We start from the raw sequence: 22,460 nt of genomic DNA, 5'->3' as shown, positions 1-22,460 counted from the left end.
CATATTTATGACGGTATGTTACACGCTAATTTGCGTCTCTTCTTGTCCCGCCTTTATGCTGTACGGTGCCTGTTGTGTTTCCTTCAGACGAAATGTACGAGATCCTTTCCAATCTCCCGGAGAGTGTTGCCTACATGTGCATAAACTGCACGGATCACCACCCCGCCGAGTGGAGGCTGGCGCTGACCAACGAGCTACAGGCGTCTCTAAAATACGTCCTGACGGCGCTGCTGAACTCTCGGACCTCTAGCCACCTGGTGCGGCACAGACAGGTGAATACGGCACCATCATCTCTACAAGAAGGGGCCTCACGATCCGTATATAAGCGCGTCGTCTGTATACATTCATACTTGATGTGGTTTGTCACAAGTTTTTTTTTTTTGTTTTTTTTGGTACACAGTCAGCAAAACCTCCTGACTTAAATCCGGAGCCAGAAGAGAACATGCCTTCCCGAAGCTCTCCTGAGGGACCTGATCCTCCTGTTCTCATTCAGGTTGCCAAGCAGGATGAGCAGCCCCCCGCTGACCTCGACGGGGTGAAGAAGAAGATGGATTTCGGGAGGTACACTTCTGTGGTAAGTTCAGAGATCTGCACCTTCTGGCGATGCCAATAGTTGTACTTAAACTATACAGTTTACTTACAAACCCACGTTGGCCCACGGAAGGGTGAAGACCAGCGTTGAATGGCTTGTGCCTGTTGGCTTTCAAGCTGCATAGGATTTGGTGCTCCCTATTTTCCTGGCTTCTTTCTCTACTCTTCCTCCAAAACCTCCATGTTCTTTTTTTTTTCTGTTTTCCCCCTTGCTCCTTATGGGGTGACCAACCCATATCTCATTATGTCTCCTGCCAAGGGCCCTCTCCTTTCTTCTGGCCACCAACACATTCACACCAGTAGAGGTGACGATCTCCAGATCACGGGCGAAGCCATCAAAGTTTTCCATACCTTTTGTGGCTTACCCCTTGGGCTTTTGTATGCAGCTGACCTTCATGCATCCCCTCACCTCAGTCAATGAGAAGTCTCCGCAGAATTCCTCCCCTTTTTCATCACAGGAGGTAGAAACCCCATTTCTGCGTTGCTCTTTGAAGACCTTCTTCAGGCCTAAACTCCATGGGTGGGCTCTAACTGTTCCTCGGGGGCTGGTACTAAGATACTTCATTTTTATTTTCTCCATTTGTTAAATTTTCTTTTTAAGCATTCAATTCAACGGACCTCCGGGAGGAAATCTCCCCCAGTTTTTTGCCTGCATTGTTTGCACAGAGAAGCAGATGCAGCAAATAAAAAATAATGTCCACAGTGGGATCTGTCTTGTCAAGAACCCATTTTATCGATCGCTACCTTTCATTATTCTCATACTTGGCTCATTCCTTTTTTTTTTCTGCAAAGTAATAAATTATTAGTAAATTGGTCCAAGCCATTTCCATTTTTGCAGTTGGAGATGAGTGATGACATTGTCAGGATCATCCAGGCAGCAATGAATGCAGATGGAGGTCAGCCGGAGCTGAAGAAAGCCAACAGCATGGTGAAATCCTTCTTCACAAAGGTAAGAACATTGTAGTACAATAGAAGGCAGTGGAGAGATATGGCTGTGCCTCCTTGTGTGATCTCTGGGCCAATTTCATTTCTGGAAGCTCCTTCAGCCTAAAATCATAGTGGAGGGCTGGTTCTGGGAGGGCTGGTTCTGGGAGGGCTGGTTCTGGGAGGGCTGGTTCTGGGAGGGCTGGTTCTGGGAGGGCTTGTTCTGGGAGGGCTAGTTCTGGGGGAGGGCTAGTTCTGGGAGGGCTTGTTCTGGGAGGGCTTGTTCTGGGTGGGCTTGTTCTGGGAGGGCTTGTTCTGGGTGGGCTTGTTCTGGGTGGGCTGGTTCTGGGTGGGCTGGTTCTGGGAGGGCTGGTTCTGGGAGGGCTGGTTCTGGGAGGGCTGGTTCTGGGAGGGCTTGTTCTGGGTGGGCTTGTTCTGGGTGGGCTGGTTCTGGGTGGGCTGGTTCTGGGAGGGCTGGTTCTGGGAGGGCTGGTTCTGGGAGGGCTGGTTCTGGGAGGGCTGGTTCTGGGTGGGCTGGTTCTGGGAGGGCTGGCAGTGGGAGGGCTGGCGCTGGGAGGGCTGGTTGTGGGAGTGCTGATTCTGGGAGGGCTGGCGCTGGGAGGGCTCGCGCTGGGACGACTGGTTCTGGGAGGGCTGGCGTTGGGAGGGCTGCCTCTGGGAGAGCTGATGCAAGGAGGGCTAATACTTAAAGATATCCTATCTTTTAGTGATTGTATATTGTAATTTCTGCTGTGGTCGACTGGCAACTTGACCGCCGCTGAATTTATGGAGCCCTCACAAGCCTAACCAGTTGAACATTTATATATCTTGTTTTCTAGCAAATGGAGCGTGTTTTTCCGTGGTTCAGCGTAAAGAAGTCCAGATTTTGGGAACCAAATAAAGTAGCAAACAAGTAAGTTTTTTTTGTCTGAGTATTCTTACACATTTCATGGGTCAAACATTGTAATAAATGAATGGGGTGTTCTGGTTTTAGAAATCCCAGACTCCCAGCTGCAATTTGTTTAAAAAAAATAAAAAAGCAAACCCCTTTACTCACCCTCCCCGGGTCCAGCGCTGACGTCCAGTAGACAGGGCTGCAACTAATCAGTGAGCTCAGTAGCTCGTGCTACCTACTTGGGCAGAGCCTGGCTGCAGCACTGTGAACATGCCGCTGTCAGCACAGTAGACAGTAACAGAAACACGGGGCTGCATCGGAGACTCGGCATCGGACCTGGAGAGGGTAAGTAAAGGACATTATTTAAAAATAAAATCTGCATCTGGGGACACAACTTTCCTGAAAACCCCTTTAATATCGTGTAGAAATATAATGCTTTTTATTTTGTCATGCAGTAGCAGCGTGTTACCAAATGCCGTTTTGCCACCATCGCTAGACCACAATTACGCCCAGTGGCAGGAGAGGGAGAATAGCCTGGCGGTCCAGCCCCCACTAGTGAAGAAGATCATACCAGCTCCAAAACCCAAATCTCCGGGTGACCCCGAGTCCCCACCTCCCGCACAGTCAACTACACCATCAACAGGTTTGTAAAATCAGTAGACTTTATTAAAGATCAGTAAAATAAAAATAAAAAAGTCTTAGAATTTGGAATTTTAAAGAGAAAACATGGCTACTTTCTTCCAAAAAGCGCACTGTACTTATCCGCGGGTATTGTCTGTGATATTGCAGATTTGATAAAGGTGCTGCATCCAATTTTTAGGGAACTTACGTTCTAGTTCACATTAACTATATTTCTGACTTGATTAGACTTTTTATGTGACCTTTTTGTGCTTTTTTTCCCTTCGACAGTATTAGATCACAGCAGGGACGAGAACGCAGATCTGCCTCCTCCGCCTGGTGTGGAGGACAATCGTCAGTGCGCCCTGTGCCTCAAGTATGGGGATGACAATGCCAATGTAAGTCGCCTGGTGTAAGGTTTCTGAACTTGGCCAGTATAACTCCTGTTACCTGATGGGATCCATGGCTCCTCTTTTGATTAGTTGGACTCAACATCGATGGCGGTGTGATGCTCTTGTGACATAATTCCAGCCAAGATAATCAAAAGAAAGAGCCATGGGTGGCGGGGCTTCCCATCCGGCGGCCACAGATTACCAATGTGGCCGCCGGACCGAATCCTGAAATTCGATTTGCACCAACTCTAATCAGAAATTCTCTTTTTCTTCCCTCCTTACAGGATGCTGGGCGTCTTTTGTACATTGGTCAGGATGAGTGGGCGCATATAAACTGTGCCTTGTGGTCAGCGGAGGTGTTTGAGGATGATGACGGTTCCCTTAAAAATGTCCACATGGCAGTGATCAGGGGAAAGCAACTGGTAAGGTTACAAAGAGGAGCGGGAACTCGATATGCCTCCACCTCCATGGTGTCCTCCCTGTCATTCAAAGGACAAGATATGAATTGTTCTTTATTTTTGTGTGTTACTCCAGAGGTGCGAACATTGCCAGAAGCTCGGTGCTACCGTCGGCTGCTGCTTGTCATCCTGCACCAGCAATTACCACTTCATGTGCTCGAGGATTAAGAATTGCGTGTTTTTAGAGGACAAGAAAGTTTACTGCCAGAAACACAGAGACCTGATTAAAGGGGAGGTGCGTACTGCCACATGTATAAAGTATCACACCTATGTATGGGGTTTGGATAGTTTCCTTTCTTTGCGGGAGGATCTAAATTGATCCTTCACGGTTAACTCAGTGATTTCCAAATTAATCTACAGGGCGTTGCTGGCAACTGAAAATGACCAGATGGAGACGTGTGTCTCTGTATGGGGGATCGAGCAGATCTCTGAGCCCCCGTTTATTGTGTATCGCTTTTCATAATCATAGAAATTTTACTTCAACCAATCAGCATAAGAACACGCTCACAGTTCTTAACCCATCAGAATACAGAAAAACCAGAAACTACAGATATGGTCGTGTCTTCTTGGCATAGAAAAAGCATACCAACAGGTTCCTCAGAGTCTTGTATAGCGATACACCCCCGAGTCTCTTATCTGGTTAGAACACTCAAGGTCTTTATACCAATTATGAACCATAGCCTAGTTGAATAACAGACTTGTGAACAACAAGATAAAGTTAAGGTACCTTCACACATAACGATATCGTTAACGATATCGTTGCTTTTTGTGACGTAGCAACGATATCGTTAAGGAAATCGTTATGTGTGACAGCGACCAACGATCAGGCCCCTGCTGGGAGATCGTTGGTCGCTGAACAAAGTCCAGAACTTTATTTCGTCGCTGGATCTCCCGTGGACATCGCTGGATCGGTGTGTGTGACACCGATCCAGCGATGTCTTCACTGGTAACCAGGGTAAACATCGGGTAACTAAGCGCAGGGCCGCGCTTAGTAACCCGATGTTTACCCTGGTTACCAGCGTAAAAGTAAAAAAAAAAAAAAACACTACATACTTACCTACCGCTGTCTGTCCCCGGCGCTCAGCTTCTCTGCACTCCTCCTGTACTGGCTGTGAGCGTCGGTCAGCCGGAAAGCAGAGCGGTGACGTCACCGCTCTGCTTTCCGGCTGCTGTGCTCACAGCCAGTACAGGAGGAGTGCAGAGAAGCTGAGCGACGGGGACAAACAGCGGTAGGTAAGTATGTAGTGTTTGTTTTTTTTTACTTTTACGCTGGTAACCAGGGTAAACATCGGGTTACTAAGCGCGGCCCTGCGCTTAGTAACCCGATGTTTACCCTGGTTACCCGGGGACCTCGGGATCGTTGGTCGCTGGAGAGCGGTCTGTGTGACAGCTCTCCAGCGACCAAACAGCGACGCTGCAGCGATCCGGATCGTTGTCGGTATCGCTGCAGCGTCGCTTAATGTGAAGGGGCCTTTAGTTCATAGCAGCTATAACCTTTTACCTAATTAAATAACATAATTTATCTTTAAGCAACAAGAAAATGGAGTAAAAAGCACAAAATGGAGAATCTTTCTTAATTTGTTCCTTCACACCTTATGTTGGGACCACCGTTTAACTGTGTGCGAGGCCACTTTTGGGATTCATTTGGGGCGCTTTTTAGTGTTTGTATAAAACTCAGACCTCCCGACATAATTCAGACATTAAGTGCAGAAAAGAAAATGTGTAATTGACCGTTAAAAGTCCATCAATGTGAAATACAAGGTATTGCACATTGAGGCCTCCTATGGAAAGGGTGCACACAATCTGCCCCGGTCTATTACTCATTAATGCAGACGCTTCTTCTTTACAGGTCCTGTCTGATAACAACTTTGAGGTTTTCAGGCGAGTGGTTGTCGACTTCGAAGGGATTAACTTGCGCAGGAAATTTTTGAACGGTCTGGAGTCGGACAACATTCATGTGATGATAGGTGAGCGTATTAAAAAAATTCAATAAAAACTATCTGAAATGTAGATTGTGAGCCCCAACAGGGACAGTGGTGTCTGTACAGCGCTGTGGAATATGATGGTGCTGTATAAGCGAGGAAAATAATCAACATTATATTGGTATCCCGAGATTTCGAGTCACTTCATTTCCTCCAGTTTGTATCCACAATTACATTTTTCTATCGTTTTTGTATCCGTACAGGCTCCATGACTATCGATTGTCTCGGCATTCTCAGTGACTTATCTGACTGCGAGGAGAAGCTTTTCCCCGTTGGTTATCAGTAGGTGTCATTTTATCACGTTGTTTTCCCCCTGCGTGCATATTGTAAAGTGGTTTACTGCATTGCAGTGCAGCTTGCCCTTGATCTGGATCATAATAAAAATCAATATGTATAAGTCCTTGTGGTCCAAAAATGGCCGTCTGTAATCATTACCGATGATCCCGAGCTGCTGAGCTCTGCCCATCGGTTGCTTCCAGTAATTTGTTTTCCTTCGTCAGATGTTCTCGAGTGTACTGGAGTACGACAGACGCCCGGAAACGTTGTGTTTATACGTGTAAAATCCTGGAGTGTCGGCCCCCTCCTGCCGAAAAGGATATCAACAGCACCGTGCACCACGAAAAAAACCGCACCATCGCGCATAGTCCTCCACGCGAAGAAATGCACGGTAAGACCCGGAGGTCGAAAATAAAGAGCGATTAAATATATAGCAACACTTTCTCTATAAACTTTTTCAACATGTCAGACTAAGGAAATCTGACAACTTGATAGATTTATGTCTTGTCCAAGTCGGTGGGACGATAAAGATGTGGACAACTATATGTGATCTCTAGGTGGGCACGGCAGTTGCATGGTCCCCTCTTTACCCCCTTGTATCCTCTTATTCCTTCCCTTGTATCTGGGATCTGTTGGTGGCAGGTAACGGACTGAGTTCACCCTTTGTTAAAAAAATCGACTTTTTCTTTTGTCTTCTTTTTAGAGCCAAGCACACAGAAAGTAAAACCTCTCGATAAGGTCGGTCTCCCTTCTCCAGAACTTCTCTCTTCAGCTTCCAGCACCTGGACCTCTTCCCGACACTCTGGTGTGGGTAGGATCCGCACTCACAGATACTCTTCTAATCAGCGTTTTCCTGGTCCTCGTCCACTTCCATCTGCAGGTATTTGACCTGATGCAAGACAACGTTATGAGGCACTTACTCATTTCTGCTGCATTCATTGTCTATGGACCTCCACAGTATAACAAACCACAGTACTCTTCTATCTCTAGCAGTCCTATAGGTAATGAATAGAATAGTCACACACGTGCGGATGTTGCTCCATTCTGAGGGACATTTCAGAGCTCTGTTATCTGAATCAGTGGGGGTCTCAGCAGTTGAACCCCCCACCATTTCGCAAGTTATCTCCTAGTCTGTCGAAAAATTGTAGCTCGCATTATTAAAAGCTAATCTGTAACTAGATTTCACAAAACGTCCACGCTTTATTAAATACATCATAATCCTGATGAGACTAGTGTATTTGCTGTGAAAATCCATGACAGAATGGCGATATCCTTCAGGCAATTTTAACTCAATCTCCACCTACCTACCCTGAATGACAGCTCCTCAGTGTCCCTCCTCACTGCTGCTGGTGAATTTTAGTCCACCTATCCTGACAGTTACTCATTGTATTTCCTATCTGCTGCTGAGCCTTCGTCCACCTAGCCTTACAGTTCCTCAATGTCCCTCCATATTGGTGCTGCTGAATCTTCCCAAGCCTGACAGCTCCTCAGTGTCCCTCCTCCCTGTTGCTGAACCTCCGCCCACCAAGCCTGATAGCTCCCCATTGTCCCTCCTCCCTGTTGCTGAATGTCCTTCCACCAAACCTGATAGCTCCTCAGTATACCTCCTCCCTGTTTCTGAATCTGCACCCACTTAGTCTGACAGCTCACCAGTGTCCCTCCTCCCTGTTGCTGAATCTCCACCCACCAAGCCTGACAGCTTCTCAGTGTCCCTCCTCCCTGTTGCTGAATCTCCACCCACCAAGCCTGACAGCTCCTCAGTGTCTTTCCTCCCTGTTGTTGAATCTCTGCCTTCCAAGCCTTATAGGTCCTTATTGTCCCTCCTCCCTGTTGCTAAATGTCTGCCAACGAAGCCTGACAGCTCCTCAGTGTCCCTCCTCATTGCTGCTGCTGAGTCTGTTCCCACCAAGCCTGACATCTTCTCAGTGTCCTTCTCCCTGTTGTTGAATTTCTGCTCACCAAACCTTACAGCTCCTCAGTGTCCCTCTTCCCTGTTGCTGAATCTTCGCCCACCAAGCCTGATAGCTCCCCAGTGTCCCTCCTCCCTGTTGCTGAATTTCCTTCCACCAAACATGACAGCATCAATTTGTTCCTTCTCCCTGCTGCTGAATTTCCGCCCACCAAGCCTGATATCTCATCACTGTACCTCCTCACTGTTGCTGAATCTCTGCCCACCAAGCCTGACAGCTCCCCAGTGTCCCTCCTCCCTGTTGCTGAATTTCCTTCCACCAAACATGACAGCATCAATTTGTTCCTTCTCCCTGCTGCTGAATTTCCGCCCACCAAGCCTGATATCTCATCACTGTACCTCCTCACTGTTGCTGAATCTCTGCCCACCAAGCCTGACAGCTCCCCAGTGTCCCTCCTCCCTGTTGCTGAATCTCCACCCACTTAGTCTGACAGCTCCCCAGTGTCCCTCCTCCCTGTTGCTGAATCTCCTCCCACCAAGCTTGACAGCTCCCCAGTGTCCCTCCTCCCTGTTTATGAGTCTCCACCCACCAAGCCTGACAGCTCCCCAGTGTCTCTCCTCCCTGTTTCTGAATCTCCTCCCACCAAGCCTGACAGTTCCCCAGTGTCCCTCCTCCCTGTTGCTGAATCTCCGCCCACCAAGCTTGACATCTCCTCAGTGTCCCTCCTCCCTGTTTATGAGTCTCCACCCACCAAGCCTGACAGCTCCCCAGTGTCTCTCCTCCCTGTTTCTGAATCTCCTCCCACCAAGCCTGACAGTTCCCCAGTGTCCCTCCTCCCTGTTCCTGAATCTCCGCCTACCAAGCCTGATTGCTCCCCATTGTCCCTCCTCCCTTCTGCTAAGTATCCTCCCACCAAGCCTGACAGCTCCCCAGTGTTTCTCCTCCCTGTTTCTGAATCTCCTCCCACCAAGCCTGACAGCTCCTCAGTGTCCCTCCTCCCTGTTGCTGAATCTCCTCCCACCAAGCTTGACAGCTCCCCAGTGTCCCTCCTCCCTGTTTGAGTCTCCACCCACTTAGCCTGACAGCTCCCCAGTGTCCCTCCTCCCTGTTGCTGAATCTCCGCCAACCAAGCTTGACATCATCTGTGTCCCTCCTCCCTGTTCCTGAATCTCCGCCTACCAAGCCTGATTGCTCCCCATTGTCCTTCCTCCCTGCTGCTGAGTCTCTGCCCAACAAGCTTGACAGCTCCTCAGTGTCCCTCCTCCCTGTTGCTGAATCTCCGTCCACCAAACCTGAGAGCATCAATTTGTTCCTTCTCCCTGCTGCTGAGATCTTATTAGTACAAGCTGCAGCTGTCAGTGAGAATGGGCGAGTGGAGACTGAATACATTTTTACACGAGCTCTCATTTTATATGTCATTTTAATATACGGATTATACTGCCATTCTGGCTTGAATTTTCAAAGTAAGCACACCTGACACTCTTATTTTTGTTAATACTCTATTTTTTATTTTATTTTCAGGTAGTCCAATTACACATGAAATCGTGACTGTTGGAGATCCCGTCCTCTCCTCTGGGCTTCGTAGCATAGGTTCTCGCAGGCATAGTGCCTCTTCCATATCTCCACAGCCTTCAAAGCCACGTGTGATATCTCCTTCCCGTAGTGAGACCACAAGACTTGCTGCATCGTCACCTGACACAACAGCAGCCCTGGCAGAACACAAGTCTGCCGGCATAGAGTCGGGTGGCATCCCTTCCAGTTTACTAAATCCAAGTAGCTGCGTGCCCAGCAACGGGCACAGAAATCCACGGACTAAGGTAGACAAACCAATGGAAACCAGGAGAGCAGGCTCTCTGGAAATGGTATCAAAAGTTCCTAAAACTGATAAAATGAGGTCTAATGAGTTCTCTACTAATCAAGGCAGCACTAAGGTATCTGCTCAGCCACAGGGCATCCCCTCCGCAGATTCTGGCACAAGCAGAGCTGGCTCTGTGAAAGACGGTTCTGCTGCCCATGCCTCCAAACCTGTCGCTTCTCATCAGCACCAAAGGGTAATAAAGAAAGAAAGTGAATCAAGTGTGGATCCCTTTCAAGCTGAGAGAACCACATCCTCTGAGGAGGTCCAGGAGACCCCCTTACCTTTGGGAAATCACAGTGTTAGAGTGACCAAAGAAAGACGGACAAAGTGTAAAAATCAGCTAGTGGAGGTCTCGAAGGAAAAACATTCCCGTAAATCCACGACGGACAGTGAACATGTATCAGAGTGTCTGAGTCAAGTAGACACCAATGGGAACCATTTAGTTTCAGATACTGGGGGTGTTAAAACACACACAAATAGAAAAAACGCAGAGAAGTCTGCAACCGGCGCCGAAAGCTCGCTAAAAGAAACATCTACAATGGCGAGCCCTGGGAAAGCAATAATGCCAAAGATGGCAACGGACAATAAAAGCGATAGGAAGCCGGAGCAACAAGCAATGTCGCCTCGTCAACTGACAGATATAACAAAATCTCAAGACAGTCCCGAAGATACGGACGATAGTGCTGCCAACCACAGAAGCCCAAACACAGACTCCGAGCCACAAGTCGGAAACGCGTATCCTGCTCAGGACTCCAATATACTTCTCCAGGATGGTAGCAAAACTCAGGAAGGTAGCTCATACAAAAGGCGTTATCCCAGGAGAAGCGCCAGAGCTCGCTCTAATATGTTCTTTGGCTTGACCCCTCTATATGGTGTACGCTCCTATGGAGAAGAGGACCTTCCCTTTTGCAGCAGCACTCCAGGAAAGAAACGAGGAAAAAGATCTGCTGAAGGCCAAGTAGATGGCGCGGATGACCTAAGTTCTTCGGAAGAAGATGATGTGTATTATTACAACTTTTCCAGAACCGTAGTATCTGCGGCCGACGACAGACTGGGCGTACGCAACCTGTTCAAAGACGATGAGCGAAATTTGCACAGAATCCCCCAACTGGATGGAGTAGATGATGGCACAGAAAGTGATGCTGGCATCACCACCATCACCGGGAAATCTGGACACGCGGGAAAGAGGAACAGCAAACAAAATGGAGCAGAAAAGTTGGTTGAATCGGACGAACAGTTGGAAAAATCTCACACGGGTAAAGGCAGCAAGGGATCAGATGCCAAAATGGAAAGCTGTCATCCTGTAAAGCAAGACTCGCTAGAGACTCAACTCAGCTTAGACACTCCACGACGAAGCCACGGCGGCGCCGATAAAGCTCTGCTAGATACATTTAACACCGAGCTACTAAAATCCGATTCTGACAATAACAACAGTGATGATTGCGGGAACATCCTTCCAATCGACATCATGGACTTTGTCTTGAAAAATACACCGGCAATGCAAGCACTAGGAGAAAGCCCTGACTCTTCGTCATCTGAGCTGCTCACATTGGGGGACGGTTTGGGGCTGGACACTAACCGGTTTGAAGTTTTCTCGCAGCAGCTTCCGTCATCCGATCCGGTGGACGGTACCGTTCCTTCCGCTATGTCTGCAGACGAGCAGTTTGAGCTTCCCCTTGAGCTACCCTCTGATCTTTCAGTTTTGACCACTCGCAGCCCATCTCTTCCAAGTCAGAATCACGGCAGACTTGGCGTCATACCGGATTCGCAAATGTCTACAACCAGTGATCGCTCCCTTTTGTCTTTACCAACTTCAGACGCGAGTGAAAAAGTCACCGTTACAGAAAAGCCAGTGCTGTCCGGTGAGGGAGACTCAGACCTCATGTCTCAAAGTGTGGATAGAACGCCAGAAAGACACATGACACCGGATAGCTTCATAGCAGGGCACATGGACTCTGAGCACAATTCTAGCCCTTCTTGTGGACAGGTGGATCAAGTGGCGAGTCAAGAACTCACACGAAATAGTAGCACACCAAATTTGCAAGTTCCAGTGTCGCCCACTGTGCAAATTCAGAACCAAAAATATATATCAAGGACTTCAGAAAGTCCTGGTCCGTCGCAATTACAGGCCACTGCCATACAAAGCACACCGCCTCACCTCAAATCTCCAACCGAAAAGGTCGTTGTGGTCAATCAGAACATGCAACCTCTTTACGTTCTGCAAACATTGCCTAATGGCGTAACACAAAAAATACAGCTGACGCCGTCCGTACCACCTGGATCAAGCCGTATGGATGGAGACGTGCCAGTGCTTAGTTCAATGGGAGCAGGTCTAACGTTAGCCACCACGCTTAATCCTGCTCTAACTTCACCATTTCCACCCACTAACAAGAGGCTTTTATCAATGCCTCACCACGCACACCTTCAACCTTTTTCAACAACCCCACAGGCAACCTTCTTGCCTGGTCTCGGTAACCAGCCTTCTGGTCTTCTCATTGGGGTGCAGCCAACAGCTGAATCGCAACGTCTAGTCTCAGAATCGGGGCAACGATCAGATTTGAGCAGCACATCCAGTCCTCAAACTTCTAGTATGGGTAAGAAAAGGCAGATCGCACGCCTACACTCCAAGAAGAACAAAAAGCTGGCACCCTCTGTGGCACCTGCTTTACGACATCCTCCCGAAGTTGTATCGAATATGACACTAATTAACTTCCCGGCCCCACAGATTGCTGGCAGTTTACCAAATCACCCAAGCCTAATTGATTTGGGCAGCACCCACCGCACTATTCCCAATATCATTAAGCGTTCCAAGTCTGGCGTCATGTACTTCGACCAGACTCCCTTGCTGCCGCAGAATTTGGGAGCATCCAACTCTGTAGGGACGGCCACCAGTGTCATTGGCTTGGATCATGGACATCTTACTAGTCAAGTGCCAGCCATTGCGGCTGGTTCTTCCGTCCTAAATGTGGTGTCCATGCAGACAACCGCTACACCTCCTTCTGTAAGCGGTCATGTCACTCTTACCAGTCCTGGCATTTTAGGTCCTTCAGAACTTGGCTCCATTGGCAACTTTCTAATAAAAACGAGCCCACAGGGATTGGGCATTCAAGATAATCACGTGGCTCTCCCTTCCGGCCCTGGGATTTTTCCTACAACAGCTACTTTGGCAACCACTTCCAGTATATGTGTCGTGCCCTCTCAGTCGGTGGGAATGACTCTTGCCCAGACGGTTAATGAGCAGGACTGTCCGTTCCCAATACCTCATCACATGAATAGACTAATCAGCAGCCGGCCTCCACTGCTACCAGACTCTGACCACAGATCGCCAACTCGCCAGCTGCCGGCTGACTCTGAGGGCAAGACCATTAGTTCAGCAACTTCATCGTCCGCTTCTGGTCCACAGAGAGTAAGTTCCGCTATGGCCCAAAAAACGAAAAGCAAAGGGAAGCGACAGACGAGCTCCGCTGACAAGAGCAGCAGGAAAAAACACAAGTCCTTACATGCCGGTAAAGGGTCGACGGTTGTACGAGAGCAAGACAAGGACGCGGAGCTACCTGGAACCATTCTAGTGTATGTTGCATGCATCTTGCTTGTTTGTCTTTTCTTAGAATCATTTTTTTTGGGTCCCTTGAAACCTTACATGTTGATTTTACTACAATAATTCAGTCTAGCCCTGAACACGAACATTCATGGCCTATCTAGAGGACTGGTCAACAATGTCCTACAGATGTGGGTCCTCCTACCGGTAATGGATGAACATTACAAGGGACGCTAAGGTCGGGTCCTGGGTTTAGGACCCACATGTATTGGTCATTTGATACCTTGAGTCAGACAGGCACCCCCTGCAAAAATCAGAGAAAAAACTGGTTTGCTCACTGCTATAGTATTTCCACCACCGCACATGGGCTTGATGGATCTTTGGACCTGTCTGCTAGGGCACACACATGGAGTCCAATATAAAGGAAGTTGGCGTCTCAAGTACAATAATTTTTCAAGACTGTGGAAGTCGTAACGCGTCAACATCTGAAATTTCATCCTGTTATGATTATCATTTTTTATGTGAAAAATTATTTTACCGGAGACGCCAACTTCTTTTTTTTATATTTGACTTCATATCCCCTGTAAAAAGGTTGTGCAAGATTACGATATTGATATCCTACCTTAAGGGTTAGTGAGGGTATAGTACCCCCACTGATCAACTGTTACCAGGTACCCCAGCGTCTCCAATGTACCTGGTGTACAGAGCCAGCACAGCGCTGTACACCTTTTAGTGACTGTTCTCAGGTACTGCAGCTCGGCTCCTGTTCACTTCAATAGGAGTTGATTTGCCCTTTCCTCCTATAGGTCATCAACATCCCCTTTTTCACTTGAACCTTTTTTTATGTAAATGTAGACACTACGAAAAATATTATGGCTCCTTCAGGAGCCACTTATTGCTTTTGGTTCAGAATTGTATAGGCCTAAAACTTGTTTAAAAGTGTGCCTACTTTTTATCCTTTATTTTGCTGTGGCCAAACAGACTGTAACTTTATCAGAGCTCCCATAATGCATTGCTCTCTATACTCCGAATTTCCCTTGCCTTGTTCTGGAGATTGATGTCGGATCCCCGCTCTATCATACATTTATGACTTATCCTCTGGTTACAGGAGAATTTAACAATATATTGCTGTTCTTTTTAGGAGCATCAAGCCCAAAATTGATTGTTACGATATAAATGCACCAACACCGCCTAATGTCATCGAGCTGGAAAAGACTGTGGCGTAAGTAATGAGACGTGAGAACTCCAATGTATCTCTGGACTGCAAAATTAAAGGGGCATGCTGTGGGGAGGGATCCATGATCTGCAGCAATAGGAGACTGTATTAAAGGATGGTAATACTGTTTTTAATTTAAAAATGTCCAATATTAAAGGGAACCGGTCACCCCCAAAATCGAAGGTGAGCTAAGCCCACCAGCATCAGGGGTTTATCTACAGCATTCTGGAATGCTGTAGATAAGCACCCGATGTATCCTGAAAGATGAGAAAAAGAGGTTAGATTATACTCACCCAGGGGCGGTCCCACTTCGGTCCGGTCTGATGGGTGTCGCGGTCCGGTCCAGCGCCTCCCATCTTCTTACGATGACGTCCTCTTCTTGTCTTCACGCTGCGGCTCTGGCGCAGTCGTACTTTTTCTGCCCTGTCGAGGGCAGAGCAAAGTATTGCAGTGCGCAGGCACCGGGAAAGGTCAGAGAGGCCCGACATCTGCGCACTGCAGTACTTTGCTTTGCCCTGGCCACAGGCTATGGGTTCCCGCCCGAACATGTTACTGAGGTCCCAGCCCAGCCAAGGGCTTGAGGTCCGCGCCCAGTCAAAGGATTGAGGTCCCTGCCTGGCTAAGGACTTCAGGTTCACGCGCGTTCAAGGGCTTTAGGTCTCCGCCCGGCCAAAGGCTTTAGGTCCCCACCCAGCCATGGGTTTTAGGTCCCCACCTGGCTATGGGCTTTAGGTCCCTGCCCGACCATGGGTTTAAAGTCTTGCCTGGCCACAGGCTTCAGGTTCCCACCCAACCATGTGTTCTAGGTCCCCGCCCAGCCACAGGCTTTAGGCCTCCACCAGACGATGCACTTTAGACCCCCAGCTGGCATGGGCTTTAGGTCCTCGCCTGACCATGGGTTTTATGATCTGAGCTGTCTCCACCATTGGGATGTGTGATGCTGTTAATTTGGGTAGACTGGCAATCAGGCCGTGACTTGTAGGTGTAATATGACATTACAGTCTGAATGAGGCCTAAATCATTACATCACAAAATGTGACTGTGTTTTTCGCTTTCTGTTAACAGGCAATCTCCGACCTTTGTAGATCCGGACCCACCAATGAGAGAGCTAAATAGGCCAGAGATAAAACAGGACGGTATGTTCTTCTAGTGGGAACCAACACTTCTGATCATGTTTGGACCAGAATCAAACACATCAGTGGGGTTGTCCACTTCCAGGAAACTTTCTGCTATAAACTGTGATAGTTCTAAAAAGAAAAATAATAAACTGAGTATTACTTACTCTCCCTGGGTCGCGCATTCTCTTCTCCGCTGTCCTGGTCTTGGTTGTTTGTCTGCAGTGGTCAGCGCCTCCGCCTTTGTAGACAGGGCTGATCAGCTGCAGCTCTGTCCACATGATGTGTGTATATGTATGTACTTTTCTCTCCTTCATCTTCTAAGCAGCAGAAGTTTGTTATTTTATCACCTGTGCAGATTGTAAACCTCCAGAAGATGATGCTGGCTTCACCTCTCCGCTGATGAGGTTACTGCAGCATGAACAGAGGCGGCAGGATTCTCTTCAGGGTCCCAAACCTCGGCCCGGCCTCCTGTTTGAGATCTCCAGTGATGATGGTTTCCAGATTTCTTCTAACAGCATTGAAGGTAACTGAGGATTTGGGAGAGCAGGGTATTAAATAAGGATATTGGTCTACATCATTTACCTATGATTTTGGGATTTGGTCTCTTACTTTTCAGAAAGGAGTGAGACTCCAAAGCCAAAACCTATTGTCCTATGAAATAGAGGGATTTTCTGGTGCTTACCGTAAAATCTTTCTTGGAGCCTTCATTGGGGGACACAGATAACAGTGGGTGTATGCTGCTGCTGCTAGGATGCTGATACTATGCAAAAAGGGGGAAAAAAAATAGCTCGGCCCCGGCAGTATACACTCACTGACAGGCACCAAGTACCTCAGTTGGTGAAAAAAGCAGTAGGAGAAACGACCAGAACTTAGAACACATCAGTACCAACTCAAACAGGGCTATTAGGCCCAAACACGGTACCGGAAATTAATCGGGGAGGGTGCTGTGTCCCCCAATGTAGGCTCCAAGAAAGAGATTTTACGGTAAGCACCGGAAAATCCCTCTTACTCTGTCGCCTCATTGGGGGACACAGGACCATGGGTGTTACACTGCTGTCCACTAGGAGGCGACACTATGCATAATCTGAAAAAGATTAACCGTGGCTCCTCCTCTGCAGTATACACCCCTGGACAGCGTCAGCCTTCTCCAGTTTTTGCTTAGTGTCGCATAGGAGGCACACCTAAAATGTATTTTTTACTCTGTTTTTTTCCGACGGGATTACAGATGAAGAAAAGTTGGTCTCCTGTGAGACTCCCGGCATGGCTCCTTCCTCGGCCCCCTATTACGGGGTGCCTGGTTGAAGTAGAGATGGCTATTCCCCATATCGCTCCTTCCCCAGTCCCTCGGTTGCTGGTTCGAAGTCGAGAACCCCCTTCCTTCCCCAATTCCTTTCGGTTTCTTTGTTGAGATCGAGGCGAGGATAAAGCCCCCTGATGGTGACAGCAGCACCCTCCTTTTGTGGGCATTAGCTGCGGGCTCCTGTCGGGGCTGGGGGAGTGCAGGCAGGCATGGCACAATACGAGAGACACAGGGCTCCCTGCGCCCCTGTCTCTGCGGCAGCACCAGCTCTATAGTGCCTCAGGGGGACCCCTCACCGGGCCCCCCTTCCGCTTATAGCCCCACCGCTATCTTGCCTTTAAATCCGGGGGGGTCCGGTTCAGATCCGACCCCCTCCCGGACTTTCGCATCGGCCTGGAGCCCTTCTGGGCATCAGGCATCTAATTTAGGCCGCGGCTTTGGCCTAGCTGAAGCCGCCACCTCCTCTCCGCCCCCCCGGCCCACCCCCCGGATGACAAATATGACACTCTACAGTGTCATAGAGGGGGCGGATCGAGACAGGGTGCGTTTTTTACACAGCTCTGCTGCCCTTTTTCAGCTCTCCGCCCCCTTCTCCCCCTTCCTCTTCTTCTCGGCGTCCATTTCTGCTGCAGGACAAGGATTAATCCTGCATCTCCCGGTCAGCAGGACCAGGCCAGCCAGTCTCCGGGGGGCACAGGACTGTGGACCTTCGGCACTGGACCTAGGGGCAAACTGGTGGGGTAAGATCACAGCTGGGTTTTCTTACTTGGCTGTGAATCCATATTCCCTATAAGGCTCCCCTATAGGTTCCTCTGCATAGCCACCCCTGTAGGGTCCTCTGCATAGCCAGCCCTTCTGCACTCTGTGCACTATGCCGGGCTCAAGGTCCAAGAGAACCAGGCAGGACTGCTATTATGCATTCTGCGCAGCCTGCAGGACCGCTCTTCCCAGTGGCAGCACGTACCCGCACTGCCAGGACTGCATCCAGACTACTGTGTCAGAGCCCCAAGAAGCCCCTGCCAATGCTTCGGCGTCTTAATGCCTCGCCGGAATGGGTCACTCAGATGTCGCAATCTATGACGCAGTCTATAGATAACCTAACCTCCAGATTGCTTCAGGCTCTGCAGAGTCATGCCTCGGCTATGACCAGTACCCAGCAAAGGGAGAGCTTGACTCAGGATCAGGACGACCCTGGCACATCCACGTCTAGGTCAGGACGCAAGCGGACCCATAGGTCAAGTCCATCTGCGTCATCCCATAGCACACGGTCATGCCCTTCTAGGGAGAGACACCGTAGTTCCAGGTCATCTAGACCGTTCCCTTTCAGGGGCAGACAATGCAGATCTCCGCAGTCCCCGACCAGAGAAAGCCTCCGCCCCAGATCACCCAGCAGGGGACACCTCGGTGATACACAGGATTTGAAAGACATCTGTGACTCCGACTCAGACAAGGAAACGGAGGGGTCCGTGATCCCAATACCCCCTAGCAATACAGCGCTAGTTGAGGACATAATCTCTTCCATCCATTGGGTGCTGGACATTTCTGATCCGCCACCAGAGACCCCCAAACACAAGATTTCCTTCGAAAGTGCTCTGAAGCCGCCTAATGTTTTCTCTAACCACCCAGAGTTTAAGACGATCCTTAAAAAGCAGCTCACAGCCTGAGAAAAAATTCGCTAATCGAAAATATCTGGAGGCGAGGTACCCCTTCCCGCAGAAGGACACCAAAGAATGGACAGATCCACCCGAAGTGGACCCACCAGTCTCTAGGCTAGCAGCACAGACCCTCCTTTCACTGCCAGATAGCTCAACCCCCAGGGTCGCAGCAGACCAGCAGGTAGAACGCATGGCTCGTTCAATTTTTGAGGCTGCAGGGGCATCCCTGGCTCCCGCGTTAGCTTCAGTTTGGGCTGCTTGCCTGGGCCAAAAATTTACAAGCTGGCCTCCAAGCATCCGCTCCTGAGCTGTCGGACCAAGCGGTTCAAATAGCAGTTGTAGCAGATTACATGCTTCATGCAGCTCTGGATTCAGCAAGGGTGTAGCGGGGATAGCATCAAATGCCATCACAATTCGGCATATCCTCTGGCTGCGGGAATGGAAATCGGACGCAGCCTCAAAGAAGTCCCTCATGCACCTCCCCTTCACTTTTCTGTGAAAGGTTGGACACGATGCTATCCAACGCCATCGGGGGTAAGAGTACCTCTCTTCCCCAACTGAAACCTAAACGCACTTACAAGAAGTGTAAGCAAACTCAATTCCGATCCTTTTGGAACTCCTCGGGCTGGTCCGTCTCTCAGCCAGCACAAAATCGTAACCGTTCCCCAAGCAAGGACAACTCACGATCGACGCAAAGGTCGGACAAGACCTGGCAGTCAAAAGCATGCAAGTCTAAGCCCAGAGGAGGAAAATCTCAGACTTTCTAACCCACCAGACCGATTCTTCCTCTCTGTCCCCCCAAAAGCACCAGCCAAGGCTCGTGCCTTCCACCAAGCGGTGTCCTCGCTTTTTAAAGGAGGAATCATAGTACTGTTCCTTACTGCCGATCGCTTCCAAGGGTTTTACTCCAATTTATTCGTAGTTCCCAAGAAAGGAGGCAGCGTACAGCCCATACTGGACCTAAAACAGTTCAACAAATATGTACGGGTCCGTCACTTCCACATGAAGTCCCTTCGGTCCATCATTGCGTCCATGGAAAAGGGAGAAAATCTCGCCTCCATAGACATACAAGACGCATACCTGCATATACCTATTGCACCCGCCCATCAGAGATTTCTCAGGTTCGCAATTGACCAGGACCACTACCAATTCGTGGCTCTCCCGTTCGGACTCGCCACAGCTCCCAGAGTGTTTACCAAAGTCATGGCAGCCACCATGGACATCCTGCACTCCAGAAGCATAGTAGTCGTTCCATACCTGGATGATCTACTCATCAAGGCTCCCACCTTCAAGGACTGCGAGCTCAGCTTCTCAATCACAACCGACACTGAGTCGCATGGGCTGGTTAGTCAAACTACAAAAGTCGTCACCAACCCCGAGTCAGTCTCTGACCTTCCTGGGAATGCTGTTCAACACCTCCAGGTGTCTAGTGCTCCTTCCCAAGGACAAGGCACTGGCTCTCCTCCTAGGAGTTCGCACCCTCCTCCGCAAACCCCCTTGATCTCTCCGGTTTGCCATGAGAGTCCTCGGCAGGATGGGGGCAGCAATAGAAGCGGTCCCATTTGCCCAGTTTCACCTCAGGCCTCTCCAACTAGCCATTCTCATGTCCTGGGACCGGAATCCCTTTTCTCTCGACAGGGAGTTCCAGCTAACTTCGTCAACCAGGAGGTCCTTGCACTGGTGGCTCAAGCCAACCTCGCTAGCAAAGGGGAAATCCTTTCTCACAGGTCAATGGAAGGTTCTGACCACCGATGCAAGCCAGACGGGTTGGGGTGCGGTGCACCTACACCACAGGGCAAGTGGTCCCCAGTGGAAGCGCCCATGCCCATCAACATCCTGAAAATTCGTGCCATCCTCCTGGCTTTTAGGGCCTTCCATCACTTACTTGCAGCCTCTCACATCAGAATACAGTTTGACAATGCCACGGCCGTGGCATATGTGAATCACTGAGGTGGGACCCGCAGTACCCAGGCGATGCGAGAAGTGTCACACATCCTCCACTGGGCGGAGGACACAGGGTCGGTTCTCTTGGCCGTCCACATTCCGGGTGTGGACAACTGGGAAGCAGACTTCCTCAGCCGACAAGGAATAGACTCGGAAGAGTGGTCTCTCCATCCCGAAATATTTTGCCAGATCTGCCATCACTGGAGGACCCCGGATGTGGACCTAATAACATCCCACATCAATGCCAAGGTCTCCAACTTCATGGTCAGAACACACGATCCGCGGTCGCTAGGAGCAGACGCTCTAGTTCAGGACTGGACCCTGTTCCAACTTCTGTACATTTTTCCACCTCTCTCCTTGATATCCAGAGTGGTGAGGAAGATCAAGCAAGAGGGAGTTCCAACCATTCTATACGCACCGGACTGGCCCAGACGTACATGGTACACCGACATCGTACAACTTACAGCAGACGCCTCCTGGCGCCTCCCCGACCGCCTGGATATTTTATCACAAGGCCCGTTCTACCACTAGAACTCAGGGTCCCTCAATTTGACGGCGTGGCCCTTGAAACCTGGGTTCCAACCCAGGCAGGGCTCTTGCCGGACGTCATTAGGACCATGATCAGGGCACGGAAGCCAGCCTCTGCCAAGATCTATTACCGTACCTGGAAAGCTTTCTTTACCTGGTGCGAATCTCGTGGCCAGATCCCACTCCCTTATTCTCTACCCAAAGTACTTGGTTTTCTCCAATCCGGTCTGGAGGCCAGGCTGTCGTTGGGCTCGCTTAAGAGCCAGGTGTCAGCCCTCTCAGTGCTTTTTCAAAGGCACATTGCTACCAAGCCGCAGGTAAGGACTTTCCTTCAGGGGGTCTCCCGATTGGTTCCCCCCTACAGACGACCACTAGAAACGTGGGACGTCAACCTGGTCCTGACAGCATTGCAGGAACCACCCTTCGAACCCCTTAAGGAGGTCCCGCTCCGCCTTCTATCCTAGAAGGTGTTTTTTCCTGGTGGCAATCACCTCGCTACGCAGGGTGTCTGGACAGACAGCACTCTCCTGCAGACTGCCCTTTCTGGCTTTTCACCAGGACAAGGTAGTCCTCAGTACGGTCCCATCCTTCCTTCCGAAGGTTGTGTCCAACTTCCACCTCAATGAGGAAATTTCTCTGCCTTCCTGGTTCATAGAGTGGAGAAGGCTCTGCGTATGCTTGACCTTGTCAGGGCATTGCGTATATATGTGTCTAGGACTGCGTCCTTCCGGAAATCTGAGTCTTTTTTCCTTCTCCCGGAAGGTGGCAGCAAGGGTCTGCGAGCTTCCAAAGCTACCCTTGCCAGGTGGATCAAATCCACCATACAATAGGCCTACCACCTTAATAATTCTCCTCTTCCAGCTGGTATTACGGCACACTCTAGACGGGCGGTAGGGGCCTCCTGGGCCATTCGGCACCAGGCTTCGGCACAACAAGTGTGTAAGGCGGCCACTTGGACTAGCCTACACACGTTTACTAAACACTACAGAGTTCATACCCAGTCCTCAGCGGACGCGAGCCTTGGTAGATGTGTTCTGCAGGCGGAGGTGCCCCAAGTGTAGGTGCCTGTCTACACAATATTCGTCCATGGCTTCCCATCCAGGGACTGCTTTGGGACGTCCCATGGTCCTGTGTCCCCCAATGAGGCGACAGAGTAAAGGAGATTTTTGTGTACTCACAGTAAAATCTTTCTCTTAGCCTCTAATTGGGGGACAGAGCTCCCACCCTGTTGCCCTTTCTGTGCCGTTGTTACGGTTG

General features: G+C 49.6%; 1 protein-coding gene across 2 annotated transcripts in view; it reads left to right on the top strand.

Moving 5' to 3' along the window:
• The window catches only part of KMT2A (lysine methyltransferase 2A), a 160,156-nt gene that overhangs the window by 46,771 nt on the left and 90,925 nt on the right, over window positions 1-22,460 (top strand). For both annotated transcript variants that reach the window (XM_069741274.1, XM_069741275.1), the window contains exons 15-30: window positions 88-272; window positions 401-574; window positions 1,430-1,540; window positions 2,355-2,428; window positions 2,866-3,053; window positions 3,320-3,426; window positions 3,705-3,842; window positions 3,955-4,113; window positions 5,728-5,845; window positions 6,064-6,142; window positions 6,361-6,527; window positions 6,840-7,016; window positions 9,568-13,474; window positions 14,584-14,664; window positions 15,724-15,794; window positions 16,132-16,299. In XM_069741274.1, coding sequence (XP_069597375.1) covers window positions 88-272; window positions 401-574; window positions 1,430-1,540; window positions 2,355-2,428; window positions 2,866-3,053; window positions 3,320-3,426; window positions 3,705-3,842; window positions 3,955-4,113; window positions 5,728-5,845; window positions 6,064-6,142; window positions 6,361-6,527; window positions 6,840-7,016; window positions 9,568-13,474; window positions 14,584-14,664; window positions 15,724-15,794; window positions 16,132-16,299 — 5,904 coding nt within the window. The remainder of the gene's footprint in view (window positions 1-87; window positions 273-400; window positions 575-1,429; window positions 1,541-2,354; window positions 2,429-2,865; window positions 3,054-3,319; window positions 3,427-3,704; window positions 3,843-3,954; window positions 4,114-5,727; window positions 5,846-6,063; window positions 6,143-6,360; window positions 6,528-6,839; window positions 7,017-9,567; window positions 13,475-14,583; window positions 14,665-15,723; window positions 15,795-16,131; window positions 16,300-22,460) is intronic.

This window comes from Ranitomeya imitator, chromosome 10 (assembly GCF_032444005.1).
Source record: "Ranitomeya imitator isolate aRanImi1 chromosome 10, aRanImi1.pri, whole genome shotgun sequence".
Taxonomy (NCBI): Eukaryota; Metazoa; Chordata; class Amphibia; order Anura; family Dendrobatidae; genus Ranitomeya; species Ranitomeya imitator.
This window is presented reverse-complemented; position numbering and strand designations above follow the sequence as displayed.